The 27966-nt window shown below is 44.6% G+C and overlaps 1 protein-coding gene across 1 annotated transcript; it reads right to left on the reverse strand.

Annotated features, from left to right (window-relative positions):
- On the reverse strand, window positions 1-27966 carry EGLN3 (egl-9 family hypoxia inducible factor 3). Its single transcript, XM_421233.7, has 5 exons — window positions 27268-27966; window positions 7160-7279; window positions 5461-5597; window positions 4700-4773; window positions 1-3667 (listed from the first exon to the last, which is right to left on the reverse strand). The coding sequence occupies exons 1-5, from the start codon at window positions 27622-27624 to the stop codon at window positions 3630-3632; spliced, it is 726 nt and encodes a 241-aa protein (XP_421233.3). The 5' UTR covers window positions 27625-27966; the 3' UTR covers window positions 1-3629.

Here is a 27966-nt window from a genome sequence, read left to right on the forward strand (position 1 = left end):
TTTAACATGACCCAGTGTTTATTGACTCCTGCCGTACTTTTTCTTTAAAAAGAATAACAGGAACACAAAATGTGATGCATGATAAAATACTACTACAGGTTTCCATATCAATCCAATGCAAAGTGCCAGCATTGTTGACCAGCATACAACCTGACAAGAGAAGATGTAGTCATAACTCACTCTCAGATATCTGCTGGGAGTACATAACAGTCACAGTAGAACTAGTTATTTGCCTGCAAATAGATACATTTTCTTCTAGATGCAAGTGGTGTTAGAGCCAGCTATTTTGCAACAGCAATATATATATATATATATATATATATATTCCAACAACTTTAACAAACTCAGTAGGAAAGGACTAAAACTGCTTAAAGAGAAAAGAAGAAAAGGAAAAAAAAAACAAACCAAAGTGGACCTTTTTAAACATTACTTTGTTTAGGCCGTTTGTCATAGAACCAGAAGTAATCAAGAGAAAATGAGACTTATTAGAGGCTACTGTGCCCAAAAGGCCTGCAAGTTTTGTTGCAGGTTCATTACAAATAGCCTCTGGACTACTCAACTGTCTCCTGGCCTTTTTCCTTCCCGCAAAACAAACCTCATCTATCAGAAACTGTGACCTTGTGGCTCTGCATATTTCCCAGTGCACCCTGATTTGAATGAAATTGCATTTGGAAAGGCAAATATATTTCCTAAAGAGCCACAATAAACTGCAGGACATGTACATGTGGCATGTAGCATCTCCATAAATATGAATGAAGAAGGCACATTACCTAAAAGTGAAAAGCTTTTGAGCACTGAAAGTTAAATGCCTTTTCACAACTGGATGAGAAGTGCTCTTTGGCCATTAATGTTTCAGCCACTTTGCCATGAAGACAAAACCCAAAGAAAGGAAAGAATCTCCTTGAAATGCCCTCTGCTGCCCCTAGAATTCTTACACAATTACATTCCCACAGAACAGTTTGAAGCAATGAGAAATCTACGCAGAAAACATTAGACTGGATTCCTACATGACCATCAATCACCCCACCACCACCCAATTAAAATATAGCATCTTTGAGGAGACCATTCCACTGACCTGGAAAGGGGGGCAAAGGTCTGGAACAGAGCACAGGAATATGGTTTCAATATCCTGTGTCATCAACTGTTTTTTTTTGTTTGTTTGTTTTTGTTTGTATTTCGCTACGTGTTAACAAAGAAGGCAGCAATGTTTTCTGCCACAGGGTAATCGTTTTCTCTCCTCTATCTAGACCAGGAAGATATAGGCTAAAAATGAAACTATGTACTTTATTTACAATAAATGCATCTATACTGTTCCAACCTCCATCTACCACGTTGCTGCCCATTGCTGAAGGCAGATGGTAGCTTGTAGTAACCAAAGTACCTTTCTTTCCCAAACTTTATATAAGTCCTTTCCCCTTCCACCCTACCATTTTTCCACTGTTCTAGGCTCCAGTGAGATTTGTACTAACATCTTCCTAGTGCATTGTTTTAATGTTACAGTTTCCAAATACGAAGCAAGACTTGATCTGCTCTGTTTTAGTTGTCTTTGCCTCACTTAAAAGTACACAGAAGTTTAAAACTCATGTTCCATTATCAATTTTGCATAGCAATACAACAAGATGAGATTTTTCTCTCCCACCTTTTAAATAACAATCCCCTGGTTGACCGTTTCAGAGAATTTGACACCTACCATCTTCCAAAGGGTTACCTCTCACACTTGGGGAAGAGACCTAACTTTCTCCACACACAAACACTGAAGAATGAGAATTTCAAGTCATCATTAAGTTTCTTTCAAGTCTATGTTTCGGTATTTAGATGCAAGTGAAGCAGAATGTTTTTCCTAACATTAAAGGACATCAATCAGATTGTCTTTCCCTAGTTTTTAGTTATGAGAGTGTTTGTGACGTGTTCCCTCATATTCCTCCCATAAGGTGCACAGTCAGGCTGAACAAAGTCCAGTCACACGACCAAAGCTGGATCTCTAGGAGAAGACAGAGAGGATGAGGGGTTTCATAGCACTACTGTATTTACATTCAAAATTCAAGAACAGGCTGAAGGATGCCCAGTGTTTTCTAACACAGAACTGTTTAAGAAATACTCCATTTCTATTACCATTGTTAAAGGGAATTTATTTCTTTTTTGTCCTTTGTAGCTGTTACCCTTTTGTCACTGCAGCTTAATAGCAGCCACTGCATGCTTCCTGTTCACTCCCTAGCTGAGGCGCAACAGACCCAAGCCCACTGACAACACAACAGCCTGGCATGGTGTGGTGGATTGGTCTGGGGACTGGCAGCTCAGTAAGACCACCTCAGCTACCGTGGGCAGGTGGCACAGAAAAAGCTCTCAGCTCCTTTAAGAGCTATTCCAGACTGCGCAGTAAGTGCTGGTTGTAGGCTGTAGCTTAAACAGATTGGACATAACTCAGCAGTTACTCACTGAGTCTAAGTTTTTAGAAAATAATGGAGAAAAAATAAAGTGCTCTGCCAATTGAATGATCTGTTGTATATCTCATGGCTTGAACATAACAGAAGTAGTTACCTGGCATAACAGAATTGAAACAGAATCACTGTTTCGTTCAAATTTCATACACATGCAAACAAAGCTAAACAAGTGTCTTAACTAGGGATAAGCAGCACAGAAATCAACTTCATGTCAACAGTCATTACTATACATTTGTCAGACCGCCAGACATATATTTCATTTCAGATTCACATCTGTGTCATACAAAATATGCTTGATGGAGAAGAGTCATTAAAAAGACATTCAACTCTACATAACTGTTGGCCTTTAGAGCCAGTGCATTCTGCACCATCAGACTTTGAAGTTTACTGAACTTCTGGGAGGAAACAGCTGCTTAACAAACAGTGAAAATAGAAAACAAAACCAATCCAGCTCAGAACAGAAAGGGAATGCTTTTACAAAGGTGTGGACTGATGCATAACCACTTTCCCTCTCCAGCCTGGGACAGAAAGGGAAGTGCAATGGCACAGCTCTACCAAAAGCAATTGAACTCCAAGAAATGTGATGAAGACAGAAGTCTGTCTGGAAACTCTTGCTACAGAAGAGCTGAGCCAATGTTCCATACAACAAAGCTGATGAGCAGTCCATGAACAACCCCATGTGGGGCATACCATAGAAGACCCTAAAAAAAATCCAGTTTAATATCACATTTCCAATATCTCTCCTTGCCCATCAGCAGTCTGCCACAGATTTTAAACTTGCAAAGCTCCTCTCCATTGAGCTAGATTTATATTTTTTCCCCAGTAAAGTGCAAATAAGACTCAGGTTTTTCCCACTAGTTCCAATGATTGTTACCTTGGTTACAAAAGTGATCAAAAGCCAGTTGGTCGAGCCACTACCACTAGGCTTTTTTTTCCCTTTTATTTATTAATTTTTAAATTAAAACCCTGGTTACTTTTTCCAGCAAAAGGCAAATAGAAAACAAAGGTTCCTTCTGCCAGATGCAGGCACGACAGGAGGCTGCCTTAAGTACCATCAATACAAGATGCACATGCTAGACAGAGACACAACCAGTGCGTTCTTGTGCATAACAAAAATGTGCCATGGTTCACTGGAAATAGAAGTCATCTTTGGGATCCTATTTCTTCACAAAGTTCAGAAATAGTTGATTAGTCTTCATTAAGAGCTGCTTCTCTCTTCCTTGCATCTACATCAAAAAGACCAGAAAAGTCAGAGAGTTAAGTCAGAGAGTTCCAGTAGCATTCATCCAAAAACACAAACAGAATAAGGATGGTTTGTTTTCAATGGATAGCCCTTCCACTTGAGACTCTTGATATGAAATCATCGTGTAGACTTAAACGCTACACGAATCCACAACATGTTAACAGGAGAGTCCTACTAAGGTTTTGTATCGTTACGCTGCTGATGCTGAATATAAGTCATGCAGCACTTAAGTGGCCCAATAATCTTTCAGAGACTTCAGATTTGTTGTAATGTTTCCCCAACTCTTGGCCCCTTGCTCGTGATCCCATCTAGGATGGAAGTCTCTATTTGTTCTGCCTGCCAGCTACAGAAATGACAGCAATCTATTCTGAAAACCATTTGACTAATTATGACTTTGATGGACTCCAGCTGAATAGCACACATTTGAAAAAGAATACTCTCAATACCACATTCTGAGGAACTGCCTAAGGCAGGCCCTAAAGACCAGAAATGAAACTGATCCAAAGAGCAATGCTTTGAGCATGAGCACAGGGCACGAGAGCACATCTGGATACTCAGTCCCCTACTTGTATGCCAGTACTACAGTACCAGGTGCTGCAGAGAGGAAAGTTGGAGTCAGTTCATCCTGAGGTTCCACAGAAATGTCTGTGGGATGATTTCAGGCCACCTATGAAACCAGTTGAAAGCAGGCACCTCATGGAAAGCACCATTATCACAGCTACTCTAGCAAACTGTCTGCCAAGAGGTGTGCTTGTATGTATTTATAAACTTTGTTTCTTCCTAACTTAGATAGTCTATACATTCCAAGGTTATCATGAATGTGTTCACACAGAAGTTACTCCTAAGGTAAAATTAACATCTCAACTGTACTTTAAGGAGAAAAATCACCTCTCCCACACTCCCCATCAGGGTTATTGGGGCCAGGCCTTAGTTTTTCTTCTTCCACAACTGTCCTACTTCATTTCTAAAATGAAGGCCTCACTCTTCTTGCTATAATATTTTGTAAAAGTCATACCAGTTAAGTTCCTGAACTTTTTTTTTGCTTCTGCTCTTTCTTCAGCATCAAAATACCACACAGTCATGGCATATCTATAAAAGAAAAAAATCATGTGTTTGGTTCAAATTTTGCTAATAAGTTCAATTCTTACAGAGAAATCAAACAATAAAACAATTGAATTCATAAATTAAAAAAGGATATGAATGGCACATATTTGAAGACAAATACAGATAGCACTTTATATGTGTATTCGAACAAGTAGGATAGAAATATAGGTGAGAATTTTTGCTTGAAAGCATAAAAGAGTGCACAGCCCCTGGTAACAGAGGGAAAAATAGCTTACAGACCTCTGCATGCTTTCCTGTTCTGGGATGCCTTTAGGCAGCTTGGAGCTGCCCTATGTCACATCAGCTTTTCATAGCCTGGTGACAGACGGTAGCCCCAAGAATCCCTGTAGTGTTATAAGGGCAAAAGTGTGACCCAACATTTCCCAGCTAAACAGCTATGCCCAGCTTGGAAGACTTCTGTCACTGGCAAAGGACTTTTTTCCATCACACAAAGAATCTTGTCTTTCAAGCTTGCTATTCCTCATTTCATGAGAGAAATTCCAGTAACTGAAAAATATGAAATCTATTCAAAATCTGGCTATCTACTTTTTATGCACACGTCTTAAACCAAATACACAACAGCCCTAATTTTAGATACAAATGATCTGATGTTGGTAGGAGACGTGCTTTGCCTTTTCCTGGCAAAACTTCAGCATCAAATGTACTACCAACCTGGTTGCATAAGAAGGCTGGACTTCATGAGGGTTCCTTCGATCTGACCAGAAAAAAAGCAACCTGTCAAAAATTGGCTCAACATCTGCTACATAGGACTTTCCTTCTGGGAATATTCGAAGAATTCCACCATGGAGCTGAAAGAAAAGGAGAGGTTATTTGTCACGCATATAAACAGCCACATATTAATGTGAGTAACAACTTATTTCCACCTCCTCAGCATCCAAACAGGGTAAACATTAAATGATAACCAAGGCAGCTATATGACAACACTGGAACTGTACACTGCGTCTCCTGGCTACCTCAACTTTCAAACAATTTGTAATGTTTCAGCATAAACATCTGGGTAAAGTAAACGATCCAAGAAAGAAAACAGTGGCCCTGTCACAAATGCCCAGAAACTTTTGAGTTTCCAGCCACATCTCTGGAAGCAGTGGATACTGCAGGGCAGGTAAGGATGTTCCACTTCATCAGTGTGAGATCACAATCTCCTCCCAGCAAGTGCAAGAAACTATGGTATTTCAGAGCCTGTATTTCATAGAATCATAGAATCCTTAGAGTAAGAAGGGACCTTTAAAGTTCATCCAGCCCAGCTTCCCTGCAATGAACAGAGACATCCACATCTAGATCAGGTTGCCAAGGGCCTGATCCACCCTCACCTTGAAAGTCTCCAGGGACGGAGCATCAACCACAACTCTGGGCAACCTGTTCCAGTGCCTTATCACTCTCATTGTAAAATACTTTTTTCTTATATTTAACCTAAATGCACCCTCTTTAAGCTTGAAGCAATTTCTCCTTGTTCTATCACCACAGATCCTGCTGAACAGTCTGTCCCCTTCCCTCCTGTAGCTTCCCCTTCAGACTTTGAAAGGCTGCTATCTCACAGAATCACAGTTTGATTGTACAGAAGTGTAAAAAGACATCTTGTGGTTTATAAACCCTTATTTTGTTTCCAAATTAAAAGTATGGTAAATTCCAGGCTGACTTAATTGTGTTTAGTAATACAGGCAGAAGCAAGAGTACCACCCTGGCAGGAGACCCACTGGTGATTAAAGATGCAGAGAACAAGCTAAGCCACATGCTCGTTCCATCCTCTTGAATCACAGATTATCCTGAGCTGGGAGGGATCCACCAGGATCACCAGGCCTACCTCCACACAGGACCACCCAAAATCCAAAGCTTTTATCTGAGAGCATTGTCCAGATACCTCTTCAACTCCAGCAGGCTTGGAGCCAGGCTCCCTGGGGAGCCCATTCCAGGGCCTGACTACTCTCCATGGTAAGGAAGAAAAACCACAAATGCATTAAGAACTTCTATAAATCTAAATGCTAGATTTGGGCTATCACTTTATTCTGCTCACAGAATCCACTTACTCCTCCGGGGATTATGATTCCTTCTAGAGCTTCATTGCCCTTTTTTTCTAAACAAAACTAAGTGCCACAGCCCAGTGCTTACAAGTGTTACTCTATAACAACAAAACAATGTGTGTGTGGGATGGGAGACAGAATGATAAAGAAACAGTTCAGATTCTTACTTCCAAGAGGTTGCTATAAACACCAACAAAAGTATGTAAAGCAATGAAGAATGGACCAGCTGTTCAAAAGTTCATCACAGTTTGCAGAAGCAGCTGACTTCTCCAAAGCTCTGTTTCTGAAGTAGTTTTTCTTCATGCTCTGCCTTAGCCTTGTGGCTCACTCACCTTGGAGTCCCAGTTCTTATTCAGGTAATAAATACAGGTGATGCAGCGCCCATCGCCATTCGGGTTGTCCACATGACGCACATACCCAGTTCCATTTCCAGGATAACAAGCAACCATAGCCTGAAAAAAAAAGATAAAAATTGTAGAAAATTATTTCTCCAAGATGCCCACATTCATTTGCTCTTCTCTGAGCATCCTCCCACAACCAGTTTTGCTCAGCATTTTTCAGATTATTGGTCCAAAAGCTGCACCAGAAGGAATTTTCACACATGCTTTTTTCACTGGGTAGGTCAGCCAGTGTGAAATTCCAAACAGGAAATAGATAATCTTCATATTTCACAGTATATGCACCAAGACAAAAAACAAACAAACAAACAAAAAAACCCTGGTATTTATGATGCAATATTTTTGTTCTCTACAAGCTGCGTGACTTTGAAGCCGTTTGAGATGAAGTTTGCTTGAGTTTCTAAAGCTGAGTGGTCACTGCAAAACTGAATTGCCAGTCATAATGAAAGTAGAAAGTGGTTCCAGGACATTATGCCTTACTACCTCCATCTTCTATTCATATCTTCTAATCTCTGTCATATGCATTGATTCAACACAAAGTGAGGGTCCCCAGGAAGGGTGGGTAGAAGTCCACAGAGCAAAGTCTGTAACTCTACTGTGCTGTGTTTGCACAGGGCAGCACATGTTTGTTTTCATGGACCGAGCCACAGAACTAACCAAACAGTTTTCAGAAGCTTTGATCATCTGTAGAGCTGCTGAAACAATCATTTAATTCACCATTGAAATTTCACCTTGAATGATGAGAAAAACTCAGTATGAATTATTCCAAACCACATGACTGAATTCAAGACAATGGGTCTTAAGAGGGCTTTACAGCAAAAACATTAAACTTGAGTTAACACCATTAGCACCTAATGAAGGGAAAAGCAGGAGAGACTGCTGGTTGGATACAAGATCTTTGTCCCAGAGTCACTCCTTCACTAGTGAAGTGGTGATACCAGTCATCTTCTATGGAGTTTGCTCTAAAAACATGGCAATAGAAGTCCTGTTCCCACCTCTCCAACATCTCCTTTCATTGCTTGCCAGTATTAGCAGCACGAGTTATGGCAGATGACAGGATATGTTCATTTACGGATCCGGACTCAATATTCAGAAGTAGTCTCTCAGGGCTGAGTAGGGAGGGTGATCGTACTCCTTCATCTGCTGTTAGGCTGTGCCTCTGCCTGGATGCTGCTGTGCAGGGGCACACTGCAGGCTCCCTTTCAGCTTGCTGCCTATCGAGATCCCCTGAGTCCTCAGGTTTCCCTGGGGAGCACAGCAGCCCCCCAGGGGCTCTTCCTTCACAAGGGCAGAATTTCACATTTGTCTGTGTTGAATTTCATGAGAATGCTGCGGGCCTGTTTCTCTGGCCCATCTGCTTCCCTTTGAGTAGCAACCCTGCCCTCAAGCACATCAACTGGTTCTGCCTGCCTGGTGTCATCTCAACTTGATAAGAGTGCGCTCTGCCATCTGCTTCTGGTCATTGATAAGATGGTTAACAGAACTGGTCCTAAGACACCACTATGGTGCTGCACTAGTTACCAGCCTACGGATATAACACAACTAAGCACTGCCCTCCACACGCCCAAGCACTCAACTAGATTTTTTACACATCTAGTTTTCCAGCCATCCAACCAGAAGACATCCTAACTTTTTTATCCAAAGTATTGTACATGCTTAATCCACAGGAAGACTATATGATTTTGCACCACTGGCATGACCCGCCCTTAATAATTTGCCAAGCACAGTTGGCAACAGCACTGAAGGTACACTATAGGCTTTACCAAGAACAACTGAAATTTACACCTAGGAACACCAGGGTTCTTGCATTCTGCTTCCTGGCACATGTAAAGCCATGCTGTTCATAGTACTGAGTTGGGGGTAGAAGTCACTGTCAGCCAGCACAATGGATCCCTTGGGCCATCTGCTACCAGAAATAGGAGTTGGCTAGTTAGGATGTACATACATAAACCTACAGCTGTAAAAATACAGCTCTGCATTTCAAGTGATGTGTAAACTGGCTCTGCTTCTTCCCCATGAGGACCAGCAGAGTGGTACCTGCAGGTAGCAATAAGTCACAACTCACTCTGCACTCAGACACCTCAGGCAACAGCTGCTTTGAGGCTGGTGCCTCATAGGGGCAAGAAATCATGTTGAACAACTGTAAAAACCTTTAATTCTCAGTAATAAGCCCTCTCTTATCACACCTGGCACTTGGTGCGTTGCCTTGCCGTTGGTGCTGTCTGTTCTGTTGTCGTTCTGGTCTATAAATGGCTTCATAGCTGAGGTTACACTTCACTATGAGCCTAAAGCAAAGCACTGGAAATGAGTTTGTTATAGGCTGATGGAAGTCACAAGCCAGCTGCACCTGCAGTGTAGGGATGCTCTGAGGGAGCTGTACCCATACTGAGGGGGACAACCCTCTCACACACCCCCCATTCTAGCACAGCAGCTCACAGAGGGGAGCTCTTAACCCATCCCATGACAAGTGAGCTGGGTGAAGCCTAAAAATTTAAATAACTCTTCTTTAAACCTGGTCCCTGTATGTCTGGAACGTGACCCTGGCAGCTGAGAGGGCAGGAGAGGGGGCAGAGGCTTCCGGTAGCCAGGCAGCAGGCCGAGAGTGGGATGCAGGCCTCTATCACAGCCAGCACAGCTGCCACCAGGGAGATGCAGCCTATGCTGCAAGATTACTGAGCTGCCCCCAGAACTACCCAGTGCCACTACTATTAAACATCATAATCAAAAGGGTGCTGGAGAATAACATACTTCAGGCTAGATCCTTAAAGGGATTTAGGCACTTTGCTTACCACTGAAATCTGGGCATAATGCCAGAGTTTTCCCTCACATAGTATGTTCTGTTAGCAAAACTTGTGCTTCAACTTGGAGACAATGATGCATTATTTACCGCAGGCACCTTTTGCAACCACAACACACAAAGCCCCTGGGGATCAACCAGCAGTACAGTTCCCACAGAATCCAAGAGCTCTGACCGTGCTATAGCTTAACTTAAAGAAATTTTGCTAGTAGCAGCAAAGGGAGAAAAGCAAAAGTTCCTGGCATGGAGAATATTTGAACAAAACCTTAAACAATGAAGGGAAATCATTCTGGTCCTCCTAAAACTACATCAGGCTTTATCAGAGAACTGGCTGGAGCAGCTCCAGAGCAGATCAAGCTCACTTCAGCGGGTACTCCAGCTGTTAGCACTACTTTCGGATTCATTCAAAGCAAGCAAGAAACAGGAGATGAGCTGCAATGACCCAGACTTAATTTAGGTAATTGGTAAACACTGGTATTTGCCAGTTAAGTAGAGGGACTAGAGACAAAAGCTGGAGGGTGGATCATGGTAATCAAGCCATTCACCCCTCAGGTGAGGGTGCATCAATGAAAACTTTTTTACTGTTACGCCCACAAGAGTGCACTGCTTTTTGGGGAGCACTTCTTTTCATCAGCCAATTCCAATCCTAAACTAACTCCAGCAGACAGCAGTAAGCAGAAACATACCGAACTTCTTTTATTTGGCAATACAATCCATGGGCTTAACTTCCCACAGTAAGCGCCAGAGGAAATTTCTTCAGCTACTCATCTTATTTTGAGTTAAAATAGATGGATTTGTCTTATACAACAGCTGAAATTTAAGAGCCAACATGTAGATGCACACATTTGCAATCACACACACACTGTATTTTGAAGACCAATGCTCCAGTGGTTTAGCTGACAGTCATAAATTAAAGCCTACGAAACTTGGAAAATAAGAAGCAAATTATCAACACTACAGTTTCTGCACTGTCATTATCAGAGATGTTAGGTATCCCAAGAGGGTGCAAGCAACCACCAGTTAAACAAGCAGTAATCAGCAGCTTTAGTAAGGAGCCAGGAATCATCAGGAAGCTCCACGCTGCACAGAACTTGCGAAAGTAAGTTATTCATCCTTTGGTTTTAAGTATTACACTCAGGTCAACCAGAAAAATCTGCAAGTCAAACAGCAAGACACCAGCAAAATTTGGAGACGGATAAAGAAAACAACAGTTCCATAGAGAGGTTTTTTCCCTGCTTCCCAATGCTTCTAGCAAGGCAAAAAAACATGTTCTCTTAGCTGATAGCCAGGACCATGCTGTGAGGCATCATTCTGCTACATTTCAGAAAACAAGCAGCACTGGAGTGGACTGATGCTTCGAACAGAACACTTCAAAAAACACCTCAGTTAGAAGATGCACACAAGCTGAACCAGAGACCACAATGGCAGCAGGTAAGGAGGAGATGCTCTCCTCACCTACTGCTCAGCGACAGCCCCCACATGCTCCTAGGGTCGGTTGCACAGGTGCTGGCGCAACCCCACATCGATCTCAGCCTTTCCTTTCAGAGCTAGTGATCTGCAACTGCAGAAAAGTGACCCGTGTAACTCCATCCTGCCAACACATACGACCCATTAACTAGAAACTCTAAAATTTGTTTTTTTCCATTTGCTGCACCAGAGTCGTGGATACTGTTGAACAGCTGTCACTTTTAATCCCTAGCGTAGATGACCTCTGCATACAGCTCATGCATCAAACAGTTAAATTCAGAAGTCACTTGTAAATTCTGTCAGATGAAATGAACTACTATAGAGACAGAAAGCAATGCTGACCCAAAATATTGCTATGGGGGCTGTCTGGAAAACCAAGCTATTAAAAAGAATTAAATTGTGTTACAACCACTGCAGCTTTCAGATACATTTTTATTTGGCTGCACACTTCCAAGTTTCTGAAATTTCAGTTCAATATGAGGTTTCTAGCCTTCAACTCAAGTGAAAACAAAAATCACTTTATCAGAATTTAGGAAATGAGGATTACTGGGGTTCACTTGATTGACTTAGTTCTGAGTGCATATTGTACTCAAACTGCTTTTGGTTTGCCGACAGTCTGTACAGTCAGAAAGCAAAAGGCACACAGCATGCTCCACATTAAAAGAACATGAGTAGTCTGACATTTCATGATCAAAGATGAGAGACACTCAGTTGAGGCTTGTCTGACACAGGCACAACAGGATGTTTATTAAGTACTTGCTTGTTGCACCCAATTGTGCTCAAGTGTTTGTTGTTTTTTTAAACTGTGTAGCACATAACAGTTAAGTATAAAAACTTCATGAACATTATTAAATACTAGTTTATTTGAATTGATTAAAGTTAAAACACTCAACTGCTATACTGACAAATGAACTATGAAAATTGGTCTAATTTATTACCCTGTAGAGACAGTTGGGAACAAAGAGAAGGAAATTACGTAAAAATAACATAATTCCATGCCTACTGGAAACAGAATAATCAGTTCCAAGGGGGCAAAAACCTGCTCACTTCATTCACACAAATCACAAAATGGGCTTCAGCAGCAGCACTGCATGAGAAACCATTACCTCAACTCCTCACCCATAACTTGGTTTTCAGTCTGCAGTTGACTAGCCATTGGATTCACAGAGCTAAGCCCCACCTTTTGCTTGGTCAGCTTCTTGCTCTGGGATGGAGGGAAGAGGGGAGAAGGTTGTGAGGAAGGGCTATATAACATATAATTAAGAAACACTGGGAAAAGGGCTAGAATTTTGCAGGGGAAGTCACCCATATCTTTTCACTTCAACTATCATCTTCATACTGAGGCCTAAAGCCAAGGAGTATGGAAAACATCTAAAAAAGTAAAAAAGCTGATAGAGATAACAATAAAAACCCTGGGGCTACCACCTTCTTCCATGAAGAACAAAGCAGATCAAACTCCATGGAATCACCTTGAAGCATTGTTTGCCTGAAACTTCCTTCATTAGCTTGTAGAAGTAGCCCTAAGCACAAAGGTGCCTGGGAAGCAGGTGAGAAGAGTCTTCTGAAGGGCCAAACAAGATATGAATGACTGATAAGGACCCTGTACTGGCAGACACCTTCTCTATGGAAGTCTGAAGCACTGTATATTGGACATACATCTTTATTCCTGCTACAACAACTTGTACCTGTACAAACAGTTGTGGTTTTCTGGACAGGTCTTTAGACAATTGACCTGGTATTTGCTTCTCTTTGAATTGATGTGAGCTTGATTGTCCAACTGAGATCTTCCAAGACCAAAAAGTTAGCCCTTCTCTTTATTCCATTTTTGTCTTTCACATGCACCACTATTGCTCAATTATCATTTCCAAGGTTCACAGAGACATATTTTAGAGAAATTTTGAGTGGCTCCCTGAGTGGGAACTGGGGAGAATATTGCTGAAAAAGATGATAAATCTTCTAGCAAAAGATTTGAAAGTGTTGAGGTTATCTTTGCTCACTATTCTTATGGAAGTAAGACAGAAGGGCTTCTACTCTTAGTTCCAGAAGAAGTTCAGTAAGCAGAAACAAAAAATTACACATGAAAGTTCTGTTTATGGATTATCATCATACAACACAGATGTTGATGACTGGCATGTTATCCAGCGGTAGATCAAGGGGCCCCTAATAAGGTTTCAAATCTTATAGAATTTGTAAGGCAGCTAGATCGTAGATTGACCCTGACCTAACAATGAACCATTAAATGAATCCGTAACACAGTTCAGGAAGTTTTTCTAATGATAGACAACAAAATTTAGCTCTTCATGGCTTAAAGAGCCCTGTTAAGGAGGACGGCTTCAGGATGAGACTATTTTTCTTCTTTTCTTAACAGAACATCCACTTTGAGATAAGTCTGGATGCCCTTCAGTTTCCAGCTGGCTGCCAGGGCATTGCCATTGCCACAGTGGAAAGGCACAGGGCAGCCACGGAACAGACGTGACCTGAGCTGGCAATAACCACTTGCAGCTGCCAAGAGAATAGGGAGCATTTGTGAACTGAGTTTTGGAGACAGCAGTGAGCTTCATCGAGATCTCCCTGTTGCTGGATGCTTCCTGGGGTCCCAAGTTGGAAAGGCTATTCAGAAAACTGCAAAGGACATGATGGAGGGGGAAGGTCTCCCTGTTTCTGAGAAGAATCTGATTTTTGATTCCACAGATGAAAGAGTCACATATATTTACCTTCTTCCATATACTGACCAGATTGTTTTGTTAAGTTAAATAAATAACATCTCCTGCTTCCAGGCTACCACTCAGACTCTGTCTTCAGTCTCTTGGCAAGACCAGGAGAAAAGGAAAGATGAAGGTTTAAGGAAACAAATCTAAAATTGTCATAGGATCCCAACTGTACTTGCAGCAAGCAGCTTTGTCTCTTCTAATTGAGAAAAAGATTAGCCTCCTATCTTGTATGTTTAATAATCCACATATTCCTGCACGTATGTCAATTAACACTTTTCCCCAGCTCCTCAGTGCTTCTGTCTGACATTCTGTACCAGGAAAATCAGGTTAAGACTTATTTTACATCATCCTCTGACCTAAAACTGAGTTCTTAGGCTGAAACATTACCCAGCCATTGTGCCTTGCAAGCAGGCAGAGACAATACGGCTACAACAGAGATTAACGCGCTGTGAAGAGCAGACGTGCCATCACGGCAGGACCTGAAATTTAAAAGGCTATTGCCAGTGAATTAGTTCAGTCAAGGATATTCAGATTAAGCCCCCAATTAGCAGCTGTAAACATGCGCAGTGCCCCAACGTATCAATAAAGGCTGCTTCAGTTCGGAAGGACCGCCCACCCCCGGCTGCCGAGCCCTGGCTGCCGGCCAGCGAGATGATGGCTTAATGACAGTGCTACGTGCGGAGCGTGAGGCTATCGGCAATCAAACGCAAACTTTCCTCCAGAGTACACTTCATAGAGAAGCTGCGGAGGGAAGAGGGAAAAAAAAAAACCCATGTTTGCAGCACGCATTAGCAGGGCGCTTCTCCTTGCTGGGTCTCACTGGTCTCCTACACCTGTGTGCCTCTTACGGCTGTGCTAAAGCACCTGTGCTTCAGAAAAATGCCCTGTGAAGGTGCACTTTAGGATTACTTTTGCCTGTACCTGAAAGTCTCTTTCATCACCCAGAAAACTATTTTGCTCACCCGCTCGCCCAAGAAGCAAACTGGGATGACCAGCACTAATGAGAAAGCTCCATACGCATCTAACGTGGGTGCACATCCAGCATGGGTACAAATCCAGTGCAGGTGCACATCCAGCACAGATGTAGTAAGCTCTGTAATGAGCCCCAGGGAGGCAGGGAGAAGGCCACCCCCGCGGAAAGGGGATTCATCAGTGCGAGCTCATTAAGGAAGTATGGAAGGATGTCCCTGGGTGTTCAGGCTCCCAGTGGGGAATAAAGGCATGGCAACCAGCAAATACATCCTCTGCGGGATATTCCCACCTATTTTGTAAGAACATAAGGTCACGGTTCCTTTAATGTTCCATTCTCGCATCCGTTGTCAGGAATTAAGACCTTTTCAGTTCTGCTACTTACTAATCACCCAGAGGATTATGCCACACTTTTCACTGCAACATCTCAAGACTTCTATGTATTTCAAAGCTCTTACAGGTGCATTAAAGAAAGGTCAAGAAAGACAGCCACCACAGCAAGCCCATGCAGGTTTCTTGCTGCTATCAGAGCTGCTTGAGCTGGCCAAAACTACTTTTCTTTCTTTCCCATTACCTGTCATTCACTTTTAAACCTGTGGTCCCAGAGTGAGTGAACAGTACCGCCCACAAGGCTTTATCCCCTAACACCTGCTAAGTGGCACCTGCAGTGCATTCCTCAAGCATCTCACCCCAAAGGTGGCTGTGAGCCACCACCATCTTGAAGATGGCCTCACTGGGGACAGACGTTCCCCTTCGCCCGTCTCAGCAGCATGCGTCCCTCCTTGATACCAGAGGAGGGGTCCAGACTAAACACTGTCACATAGCAGTACCCTAAAAGCACCTCAAGGATCCTCACAAAGCTGTGAGAGCCATTCCGGCGTCTGAGGCTGCCGAGACATTACTGCACTAAAACTGAGCTGAATGGTTCTCAAGTGTTTGTTATCACAGCAGTATTGCCAAATTAAGGCTAATTGGTGAAACCAGTTATCTCCTTCTTTAACTTTGCAATGAAGCTGTCTAACTCGCCTCCTTCTCCCCCCACCTTTGTGAAGGACATTGCCTAGCTAGCAACATGTTTACCCCGCACAGGATTTTGTGTAAATTAATATTTATGGATAAACTCATTAAAGTTACCTATAATAAATTACCATCAGAAGTAATATTGCTGTGCCTAAACAACACAAGCGGACTTTATCTCCAAGGCTTTGCCCACACATGAAGTTTTGCTGCTCTGGCTACCCTTGTACCTCACACCAACGCAATCTGTTGAGTCTGGGTGCAATAAAAGAGGGTGAACGTGTACACAGTGACACAGCACTTTTCCCCACAGAAAAAAGAGAGAAGCTGTTTGAATTCAAGGCCATTTATGATGATATAACTATACACCTGTTCTAAGGTTAGGCAATAAAAACCATATTAGTAAATAAATAAATCTATCCATCTATCCACGTGGTTATGCCTCCCCCGCCACTATCCACAGTTGATGCTCACATCAGCAAGATGTGCGTCAACGGGAACTTGGCAACTCTGAGCAAAGAAAGCATGCATAGATGCACATGAATGTACATGGCAAATGGAGCTCCATCCATTTGCACACCCTTGTAGTTGCACATTACCATTTACAAAAGCCCTCAACCCACAGTCGAGGAAGCTGAGTCTTAAAACCCAGCTGCCAGGCAGCACCAGAGCCCAGGTGTGAACTCAGTCTGCTAAAATCCCACTTTTTTTCCACTGGTCAAGACTCTCCCACATATTTATGCTGCCACCACCTGACAAAATAGCCCAGCCCCACAGGCTGACAGTATGGCCACTCACAGTGACACACTAGCCAGGCGGTGGCCCCATGTAGGACATTGCCATGGGCTGTAGGTTTCCTTCCCAGCCCCCTTCACTCTGCTTCCCTGCTGCTTCCTGCAGCCTTACCCAGTAGCTCCCACTGAAACAGACCTCAGGAGGTCTCAAGACCGAATTTGGGACCAGGACTTAAAGTAAGTGTTTCTCTGCATGCAAGGTAGTTTTTGCAGGAAGCACTGCAAGGGCTGAGGAGGAGGTGTGGTCTCTGGTGTGGGCTCAGGACGTTTCCTGAGGATGCAGAAAGGCTGGAGAGGTCTTTCTGGCTCTGTTCCCTTCATTTTCCTCTTCCTCTCCAAAAGCTTTCCTCTCTGGCATCCAGCATGATGGGAGCAGTGTGTCCTCAGAGCCACTGCAGGTGTGGCTGACAGGGCTGGGTGGGAGCTGCTTTCCAGGGGTACTTGCTGGGCAGCCAGGGCCAGCAGCCCTGTCCCTACCTCTGTTGCTTGTTGGGATGGAGGCAAGAAGGCAGGGGGTAGGAAACCCCCTGGCAAGGGGGGATACAGATATATGAGGGCCAGTCAGATATAGAGGGGTATGGAAGCATCAGTAGGCATGGGAGTAAAATGGGCACCATTTCTACCTCTGGTCACCATCAGTATAACTGCTGTTTTTCCTAACTGCAGCCAAATCATCACACTTAGCTGAAGTTTGTTCTGTGGATTGTAAGCAGTGAGACAGACTTTTAACCAAGTCCTAGCAGAAGACAACTGCAACATGAAGAACAAGAAATAGGAAATAATTCTATCATTTGCAGGCATATTAATGGTTAAAAAAAAAAAGAACAACAATATACAGGTCAACAACATTTTCATCCTTGCCAAGAAATTATCTCTGTAAGTGTCAGGCAGGCAGCAAGCCTCTAAGTCACTAGTTAGGTGCCAAGTCATCTATTTGGAAATATAAGTGAAATACAAAACCTCGACATGTCAGCTTTTGACAACTACCATATGTTGAATTACAGTACATTTGCCAGTAAGGACTTGCATTTGCAAATTCTCTCATTGCTCCTCCGCAAAGAGGAAGCGTGTAAAATACTTAACCAGGCAGTGACCCTTCCTGTTGACCAGCTCCACAGACACCGTGCACATGCTGCACAGCCAAAGGAAGGCAGAACGCATATTAACTTAGGAAAATTGAAGCAATGGTAAATACTGTGAAGAACGAAGTTATCAATACATCCTGGGAGACCCTGTTCTCTTCATGCGTGGCTGGTCAGATATCACGACTTGAATGCCCCAATGGAAGGACATGCTACAGCACTTACAGTGAAGCTCCTCCCTTTTCCGCCTTCAAACCACTTCTACCAGATTCCTGATAGGAAACTAGAAGGGAAAGGTGCAGTTATACTTTACATGGTCTGCAGCAGCAAACAAAACAAGCACAACTGAACATAGGAACAGGAGAGTTGAGAACTGAGACTTATTTAAACTAACATTTAAAAAAAAAAAAACAACACACTTCTATGAAATTTCCCAAGTTTTGGATGTTTTTCCACCAGCACCCACTGCCTGAAGCTCACTGCCAAACACTGCTGTGCATCCCAGGCTCTCCCTGTTCATGGCAGCGTTCCCCAGCCTGCACTGTGCAGCACACACTTCCCCATATGCACTGCTGGGATAACTCTCCTGGTATGAGCAGGTTTGCTGCCATCTACAATGTTAACAGCGCACATACTTAGCCTTTCATCAAGAAAGGCTCCTTACTCCCTTCCAAACAGTAAAGGCATTCTGTGTTTCAAACCCAAGACAAAACAGATGAGGAATAAGGGCAGAACAAGAAATCACAACTTTTCCTGAAGTAGTCTAAATACTGTATCTCAGTCCAAGCCAAGCACAAAAGGATGTGCTTCAGACCCATTGATTTCAAATGGACTTTAAAAAAAACTTCAGTGAGTTCCTGATGTGGAGTCAAACCTTTGGAAACATTCATTTTATCTTATCAAATTGTATTTTAAGAGTGACAGAGCAAGAAATAAGGTCTACGCAAAGATTATTGTTGCGACTTAGAGAAGTGAAAAAATGCAAACGGTTTTTGTTTGGCTAGTCAGATCTGAAAAGAAACTGAAGAGTATCCTAACAAAAAGGATGTGAACTATATATATATAGTATATGTATATGAATATTTCATATTCACATGTATATATTTTTTATATATATATATATACGTTTTAAAAAGTTATTCAGTGCTACAAAGTAGGTTGCAAATCCCTGGTGTTTGCCAAAAGATGTGGTTACTCTGCCATTTCTAGCTGACAAAGCTTTGGGCAAACTGCATCCAGACTGTGTAGACAGTGTACTATATACACTCCTCTAATCTGTGCTGTTCATTTGTGCCATGGGCGGCTGGTGGCACAAATGTTTGCTGAGCTTTCATGGAATCATTACGTTCGTTAAAATTTCTTGCACTATTTTACTTGTGCAAAATCAGAGGAATGAGCTGCTTCTGTAACCAAATGCTTTCCATTAAGTGTTTTGTGTGATGGCACTGATTTTCTTTGTGCATCTTATCAAAACACAATGATGACAAAAAATGACTGTGGGGAAGAGCTCCTCTGTCACCGAGGGACAGAAGATGCAGATGTAAGTGAGTGACAGAGGGGAAATGGGGCTTACAGCTCTCCAGACCACTGCAGGAGTGGTATGAATGGCATGTCTGTGAATAGTTAAGCAGCAGGAGACAGTATACTTGGCAAGAGCTTTCTTCATTACTTTTCTTCCTCGTCTTCACTGTCTAAACATCTAGAGACCTTCTTGCTTTCCTGACCAGCTCCCTGTCGTCTCTTTTCAAAGCAATAAAAGATCTGAAACAAACTGCTAGCTAATGTAAAGCGTAAATCAAAACCTTTTGTCAAACCACCCTGCAGTAGTTATTCATATCCCCTTGGTGGGCTCAGGGTTATAAGCTGCCCTTGCACAGGTACCAGAAGCAGTTCCAGAAGCACCTCTACCCTACAGCTCCTCTGCTAATCCAATAAAGCCTTTCCAGATGCTTAGGGAGTCTTACGCTGCTGGCAGCCTTTTAACAACGCTGTTTCAGTTCTCAGCACTGAGACAGAAGGATTGCAGTCATGATGAATCCAATGAAGGGGTCCCAATTCCCTCAAGTTGCCATGCACATCTCCTCCTCCATAAATCTAAAACCAGCAACACTTATTCACCAGCTTCCCTTCCTGACCTCCTGACTCTCACAGGCCATCCACTGCGAGGTGGACAAGCACTGTGCGACCTGCTGGTGCCAAAGGACAACTTACCTTTGACCTATAACATAGTGAGGAAAAGGCAATCCTTCTTGAAACAGAAGCAGAAGATAACTTCTTAGAAAAGTGAGTATCTAATAATAATAATAAGTACTTTGTAAGAGTCATCTTGAAATATTTGTTCAGTGTTGATCTCTAAGTGTGCCCAGCCCACTCAGCAAGCATCATTTTTTCATCTATTAAAAATTCATTCATGTTTGGGTCACTGTGATGTTACCTCCTTTCTGATTTTATCTTCCCTCTGCCCCATCCCTTCAACATGTGGGAAGGAATTATAGAATCGTTAATGTCGGAAAAGGCTAATGAGATCATCCAGTCCAACCACCAGCCTATCCTCGCCATCCCCACCAAACCGTGTCCTGCAGTGCCACATCTACATGGTTCTTGAACACCTCCAGGGAGGTTAACTCCACCACCTTCCTGGATAGCCTGCTAAACCCCATCACCATGATCACTGCTGAGAGGAAAAAAAAAAAGAGATCTGTCTAGAAAGATGAAAAGGTGTAGCATTAAAGAAAAGGGAGGGAGAAGAGGCTTCCAGGGATTAACCTAAGACAATTGCTCAGGAGGCAACATCCAGGATAAGGCTGTGCCAATCAAGTAAGTCTGGAAGTTGATGAAACAAGACCTTACTTTGCCATCAAGTAAGGCCATCAGCGTCAACACCAGAAGCTAGAATTCGTAATAGAAAGGAACAAGTTCACTTTATTGTGTACGTGTTGCCCCAAATCAGTGTTACCAGCATCAGTGCATCTTCATTTAAATGTATGCTGTTATTAGCACTGAGCTGTAATGAACTCAATTGTTCGTTAATAACCACCTTGGAAAAAAGCTGTCAGCTCAGCCCTCCTTGCCAGGCAAAGGGGCAGTGGGGGGCACTGCACTCTGAATCCCGCAGCTTTCCCTAGCAACTCTCCCAAGGACACTGTGCCTGACAGTGCCGCGCACACCCATTGAGTCCAAAGGACAAGCACACCATGACCCAAGTGGCACTCAAGCCACCTGCTTACCACATTCTTCCCAACACAGCTGGGTAAGGCTTATACCAACAGCTAACAAGCAGTGAGCCCTTATACAAAAACAAATTGAGAGGCACCTATTTACTTAGGACTCGTGAGTAATAGGGATATTGGCAGGCACACCAGTATGGCTACACCTGCAAGTCTCTGGCTTTACAAGCTGACATAGCAGCACTGGAATGGACTGATACCAGCACAGCTATTGCAGTGGGTAGGCAGGTACTGAGGAAGATGTGCTACCAGTATGTAGAAGATTGTGGGAAAACTTCACTGCTCTGCCACCATTATATAGCTCAGGAGTCTATTAAGGGTCATCAAGCACTGCCTGACTGTAAAACTACAGACATGAAAAATATTGAGTAAACTGCCCTGACACCATGAATGCGTGCACAAACACTGCGCCCTCCATGCCATCTAACCTCTGCTCGTTTCCTCTATCTTTCAGGAATAGCCATCTTCTGTCTTCCTCTGCATCCTGACTGCACAGTGCAGGGACAGGCTCCTCAAAGAGGCCAGTGGGTGATTTCAGACTTCTCAGCAAGGTCTGGGCAGGAGGGCCAACAGCAGCCACTGGCTGGCAGAAGCTCTGGTGCCACACTCACTGAGGATGGTGCAGTTTCTCCACTCCTGCCATGAAGTAAGCCTATCATCAGTGCACTAAACTCAGGTTCTTAGGAGCGATGACACGAAACAGGTACTAAGCTTAGGTGTTGAAGTGAAGTGGCGTATAAGCAGCTTAAGTACAAGCTCCATTAACATCCTACCAAGGCCACCCATGCTCCTGAGCTCACGTGTGGGCACATGCATCACTGTCTGTAAAATACTGACCCACTTTGCCAATACCCTGTCCCTGCTGAGCTAAGAGGCAATCTTTGCCTACTGCAGAAAATAAGCATATATTGAAACTTTCAAAAAGTCATTGAGAATAATTTGATGAGGAACAAAAACAAGCTAATATACCCAGGTTTATATTCATTTATTGCTCTGACTGTCAAGTAAAAATTATACATTCCTGTGTATAATTAACCAAGCTAACTAATCTTGCTTGACAAACACAGATATAAACATCAGTTTTGACACGGAGCCAAAACAACCACTCCAGGATCCCTGCCAATGCCGAATTCCTCAGTCTGATATCATAAAATGACTTGTCTGCTGTATTTACAGTTCCAGTGGCTCTGGACTCTGCCGGCAGCCAGCCAGCAGAACAGATTTGAACCTACCCACTATGCCAGAACATGTGCATTTGATTAGGAAAAAAAAGAAAGAAAAATTATGCATATTTCTTCTGGATGGCAGTATGCATCAGACCTCCCATTGTCAACTAATTGCAAGGCATGCTGCTATGCAAGTATCAAAAATCCTTTGTGAAGAACAATGAGCCAGTATATTTCTATAGGCAGATCTTCAGCTCTGCTGTCCCGTTCCTTACACCTGCACCTCAAGTCAGAAAAAGCAGTGCCTCTTCCCATTTTAATTGCAATGGACAGAATCTGAATTCTCGTGAGCACCGAATAGAATTTTTCCTTTTTTCATAAATAAATAAATACAAAACTGCTCTGTCTCATTATCTGATGAATTTGGAAGAAAGAAAAAACACCCAGTCTGTGACATCTTACGTGTTTCTCAAATCCTCAGGAACAGAAATCTTGGTAACGACCTGCTAGACAGGCTGGGTTTCAAAACCTACCTACGAACACACACAAGAAGGACCTGCCTCATTTTTCAGCTGTCACTCATAAGCCATGCAGAGCTGCCACCACCACCACGCAGTGCCTGCTTCTCCTGTGACCTTCAGAGAGGGCCCACCTCTCTGGGTCTGGGTGACTGGAAGCTATGCATCATGAGGATGCAGGAAGTGTCCCAGAAGAAGAGTGAAAAGCCCACACAAAGCTTTTGAAGCAGAGTTTTCAAGAGTTCACATCCTACAGGGACTTCTAAGCAAACGAAGCTCGTATTGAAAATATTTTTTAACTTCAGTCCATATAGTTGATATTGAGCAATATCACTTGGATTCTGAGCTTAAAATGTCAGCCTCCGGCTTTCTTCGGTAGATGTCAGCTCTTAGGATTAGGGTTCTTGCCCCATTTTGCAGCCACTTGGCTCACCAGCACCCAGCATGCGCAAGGTGAGCTCAAGGTCCCCACAAACAACCCTCACATAGATTTCAGCTCACAACAGCACCAGAAGGGTATCGATGACGTGCAGCAGGCTGTGTCACTGCCACGATCGGGGTACAAAGTCCACACCGAGCTCTACCAAGCCAGCTTGTCAGGCCCTCACATCTGTGGGACCAGTGCAGACTGGGCTTCAGTGCTGACCTGGCATAAGTGGCCCAGAGCAGCAGGTGCTGGCAGAGGACATCACTCAGGCACCCTGCCTGACTGTGGGGAAAGCCACTCTTCTCCAGAAAAATGTGAACAGCCACATCTCTTCATGCACAGGCAGGGTGCCCAGGCACCCCTCTGGAGAGGGGGTTTGGCATTTCTGCAGGCAGGTTCCCATCCCCTGCCTCCCACCAGAAAGACTGCACACACCCAGGGCTCCTTGAGCTCTGCACTACCTCTCAGGCTGCTGAAAGGGCAAGCACCCCAAACTCCACAGCGACTAGCACACCTGCAGCTTCCAACTTAAAAATCACATTTCTTGTATCTGACAGGAAAAATTTCCCTTTTTTTTTTTTTCCAAATTATTGTTGCCTTGGATTATTTACTTATGCACAGGGATTTTTCACAAGACGTCTCATCTACAGAACTTCACACCTGCCCCCTGGATCATTTCACAACACGTTGCAGGACCCTGTGTCACCTTCACGCCTGAGTAACATGCAGGTAGGCTCACGCCTTTCACAGATAGGAACATTTCCAGCACCAAGAGCCCCTGAAGAACCCAACTATCACCAAGAGGGACTTCGGGACAGAAGGAGCTAGATGCTGCAATACATCAGCACTTCAGGGGCAGCCCCTGAGGTGCCACCAGCCTCAGGGCACTCCAGGTGATTGGTCTCACAGGGCATGCTACCACCTTGCTCCTCAGCTCCAGCCAGCAGCCAGCCACCCCCTACCAAGTGCCAGAGTTCCTGCAGCATGCAGATAGGTCACCAGAATGTGACATCTGCCCTTTGCACAGAGAGACTCTCTGTGCAAGGATGTCAATCTCCTCATACCGAGAAGACTGAACCCAGATCAAATACATCTTGGTGAGATCCTCAGACATTTAGCCACTGCAAAAGGAAACCACTGTATTACTTTACTACCACATGGAAACTAAGAGAATGCGGAAGCCAACTAACACTACGTGGGGTCTGCAATAGAAGAGCACTCTAGAAGGATGTTGTCTGGTTATTTTTATCTTTTAACCGTGTCAGCTAATATTTTTAAATATGACTTGGTCCAAAGATAAATTTGGATCACTGCTTTGCAAGGATGAAAGGTTACATTTCATTATCAGCCCTCAAATACCAACCAACAGCTCTTGAGTATATCCGGTACCCTTGTAAAAGTTTAACCTCCATCCATTCTCTTTGATGCAATCTCAACTTTCTTGCAATGGTGTTGAAAGTCATATGGAAACAACAAAATCCTACTCTGAGTCATTTCTCATATGTAGCTGCAAGGAAAGCTTCCTTTGTTGTACAAGAGTCCTTCTTGTCTTCTGACATTTGTTTAGCTACAAAAAAAACAAAACCTATGAAGCACATTACAATAAGCGGACAGTAAGCTCATAGAAGTTCATTTATTAAGAAAACTTCTCCTACTTTTCCCATACTCAGGCTGCAGATTAAGGACATACTATTATTTTAAAAACTTAGATATATCAACAGTGATGAGGCCAATTCACTTCCACAAGAAGGAGTTACCACGTAGCCAAAGGCTTACCCTTTCAACAGGCTGCTCTGTTAACTCTTAGCCCCATCTGTCAAATATTCATTTCACAAACCAATAAATAATAGCACATCTATATCTAAGAAGCGTTGGCCCAGTTGCTCAGAAACACCTCCCTCTGAGAGGTTCTCTGAGCATCCATTTCTGTGCAGAGTTGATAAAACAAAAATACACACACACACACACACACACACACACAATCATACTTTTAAATTCAGCATATGTGTTCACAAGTCTTCAGAAAGTAAGCAAAAAGGGCTGGTTTAATGGTGGAAGAAGAATGTCCATGGGTGACGTGGGAGCCTGCATGCACTGCAGGAGTCGCTTGATTAGTCACGGGAATAATCTTCCTGCCAAAGGTGTCCCACATGCCAGCTACAGATGACAGCTGCTACTCCCATATCCATGGCATTTATATTATTGTCATTAAGGGATTGGTTACTCTTAATTTCAGATGGAAATTTCTCTGCATTTAGTTTTGCAAACCATATCGAGTCCCTTTCAATCTCATGCCGTTGTGCAGCATTTTCACGTACTACTTGGAGTCTGATACTTCCCTGGTGAATCACAGGGGCCAAAAGACTCACTTGATAGCAAGCAGCTTGGTACTTATTTAAAAAACAAGTTCTGTCATGCGTTACTGCTGTTGGCACAAAGTTGTGGCAAGACCACAACTCAGTTTCAAAGACCCTACATCCCAAGAGACCCTTCTCCCCAGCCAGCACCAACAGCCCTGGCACACCTAGCTGAGTTTTTCCCCAGATACCTCACTAACGTACAGCATTGCACCTTCAGCAGAAGCCAAGCAAACAGAAGCCACCCAGAGAAGGGTCTGATATGCCCTTAGAGGCATGCCCAAGCAGAATGGGTATTTATACCTCCCTACGCCACAAATAAGTGAACTCCAGTCCACTCTCATTTTAAACTAGATCTACCCGAGCTTTAACCAGATCGATGGGCAGTTCAGTGGGGCTGCACATTGAGCCGTGCTCCATCCAGCCTTGTGCGTTTCCCATCACTGTGCGGAGGTGCGCGGGGGCCTTCCCCACACACAGGTTTTAAGGGGTTCCCAAGCAGCTGGTAAACATGGCATGTTAGTGCCTTCATTCTTCTGTTGAGGAAAAAAAATCTCATCGCCAATCACACATCCCTCGAGTTCGCTGCAAGTTAGGACCCAACCAAATAATTAACCTTTCATTTGTCTTTTAATTATTAAAAAAAAAAAAGCCATCATTTTTATTCCTTGCACTTCCAAAGAAGACACGGATCTTTCAGAAGTGTGCTACATATTACAGAGTTCAAGTCAGAAAAGAAAAGAAAAAAGAAACGGGGACGTTTTCAACATCCAGGACAAAGAAATAAAGTTAGTGCCAAACCAGCCTGCTTCACCACAGCAAGACAAGGGCAGAAAAACGAAGTTAGGCCAAACTTAATTACCGACATAAAAAGGACAAACAAATTTCATTGGGAAAGAAATCTACAAAGGCAATACGAAGGCGTCCTCTCCATTCTCAAACGAGAGAGCCTCGGAACAAAACATGGACTCTCCCCTTCCAAAACAAAAAGTTGGCCGCACTAAGACAGAGCATCCCTTACTTTGTGCCAAATCCCGGCGGGAGCAGCGATAGCCCCTTCAGCTGTAGGACACCGGCACGAACACCGAAACTAGTTAGGACGGCGCTGCCGCACCGCCGCGAGCAGCCCAGCAGCCCCATCCAGCCGCGTACGGAGGGGCTCTCCGTCCACCTGGCCAAGTCCCTGAAGGACAGTCGAGCTCACGGCCGGGCTGATCCGGCAGGGTGCTCCCAGCACGGCGGTGCCGGTTCCCGCAGCTGGGAAGCGAGGTGCCGCCGGGACACGGCACAACGACATCGACGGACGAGGGAGCGGCACCCTGGACGAGGCACCGGGCAGCCGCCTCGCGACGCCCCACTCCGGGAAGCCGTCCGTGCTCCCCGCCCGCCGCGGGCGGCCCCAGGACAGCGCTCTCGGTGCCGCCCGGAGCGGCGCCACGGGATCGGCCCGACGGGGCGTCCCCGGGCCGGGAGCGGGGAACCTCCCGCAGCCGCGAGCAGCTCCGCTTACCTTGGAGCGCTCCTTTACGTAGTACTTGCCGAGCCGGCTGCCGCAGTACATCACCAGGCGGTCGATCAGCGTGAGAAGGAAGTTGATGGCCTCGCAGCCCTCCTCCGTGCCCCCGATCCACTTGATCTGGTCGCCGCGGAGATGCCGCTTGGCGACCCCGCGGCTGGGGCCGGCCAGCTGCCCGTCGGCCAGCTCACCGTCGCGGTGCATGCGCTTCACCCGCTCCAGCACGCAGTCGCCCACCACCTCCCCCAGGAAGTTGTCCAGGTAGCAGAAGCCGATGTCGTGCAGACACGGCACGACGTACTCCAGGGCGAGCCTCTCCAGGTCCAGCCGCATGATGTGCCCCAGCGGCATGGCGCGGCGGGGACGGGCGCGCCGCTGCCCGGCAGGCACCCGCCTTGGGAGGCGATGCCCGCCGGCTCCAGGCCGGGACGGGACTCCGGGACGGGACCAAACTTTGCAGACGCCCGGACGAGCTGCGCTTAGCTCCGCTCCGCGGCTCAGCCCCGCGCCTCGGAGACGACGCCGCCGTCGGAGCCCCGCGCCGATATCGCCGTTACCGCACGACACCGAACCGCTCCCTCGCGAGGCCCGCAGCCCCCGGCGCTTTAAGGGGCGGGCGGCAGATGGCCCCGCGCTGATTAATACGCGGGCTACGTGCGGGATGTGTGCTCGCAGCCCGCCCGCTCCCGCCGT

This window comes from Gallus gallus, chromosome 5 (assembly GCF_016699485.2).
Source record: "Gallus gallus isolate bGalGal1 chromosome 5, bGalGal1.mat.broiler.GRCg7b, whole genome shotgun sequence".
Lineage (NCBI taxonomy): Eukaryota > Metazoa > Chordata > Aves > Galliformes > Phasianidae > Gallus > Gallus gallus.

Coding starts and splice junctions, on each gene's coding strand:
- EGLN3 (XM_421233.7), bottom strand. CDS start 27,624: ATGCCGCTGGGGCACATCATGCGGCTGGACCTGGAGAGGCTCGCCCTG. Junction 7,280..27,267: donor ACGTAAAGGAGCGCTCCAAG/GTAAGCGGAGCT, acceptor TTTTTTTTTCAG/GCTATGGTTGCTTGTTATCC. Junction 5,598..7,159: donor ATAAGAACTGGGACTCCAAG/GTGAGTGAGCCA, acceptor CTTTTCTTTCAG/CTCCATGGTGGAATTCTTCG.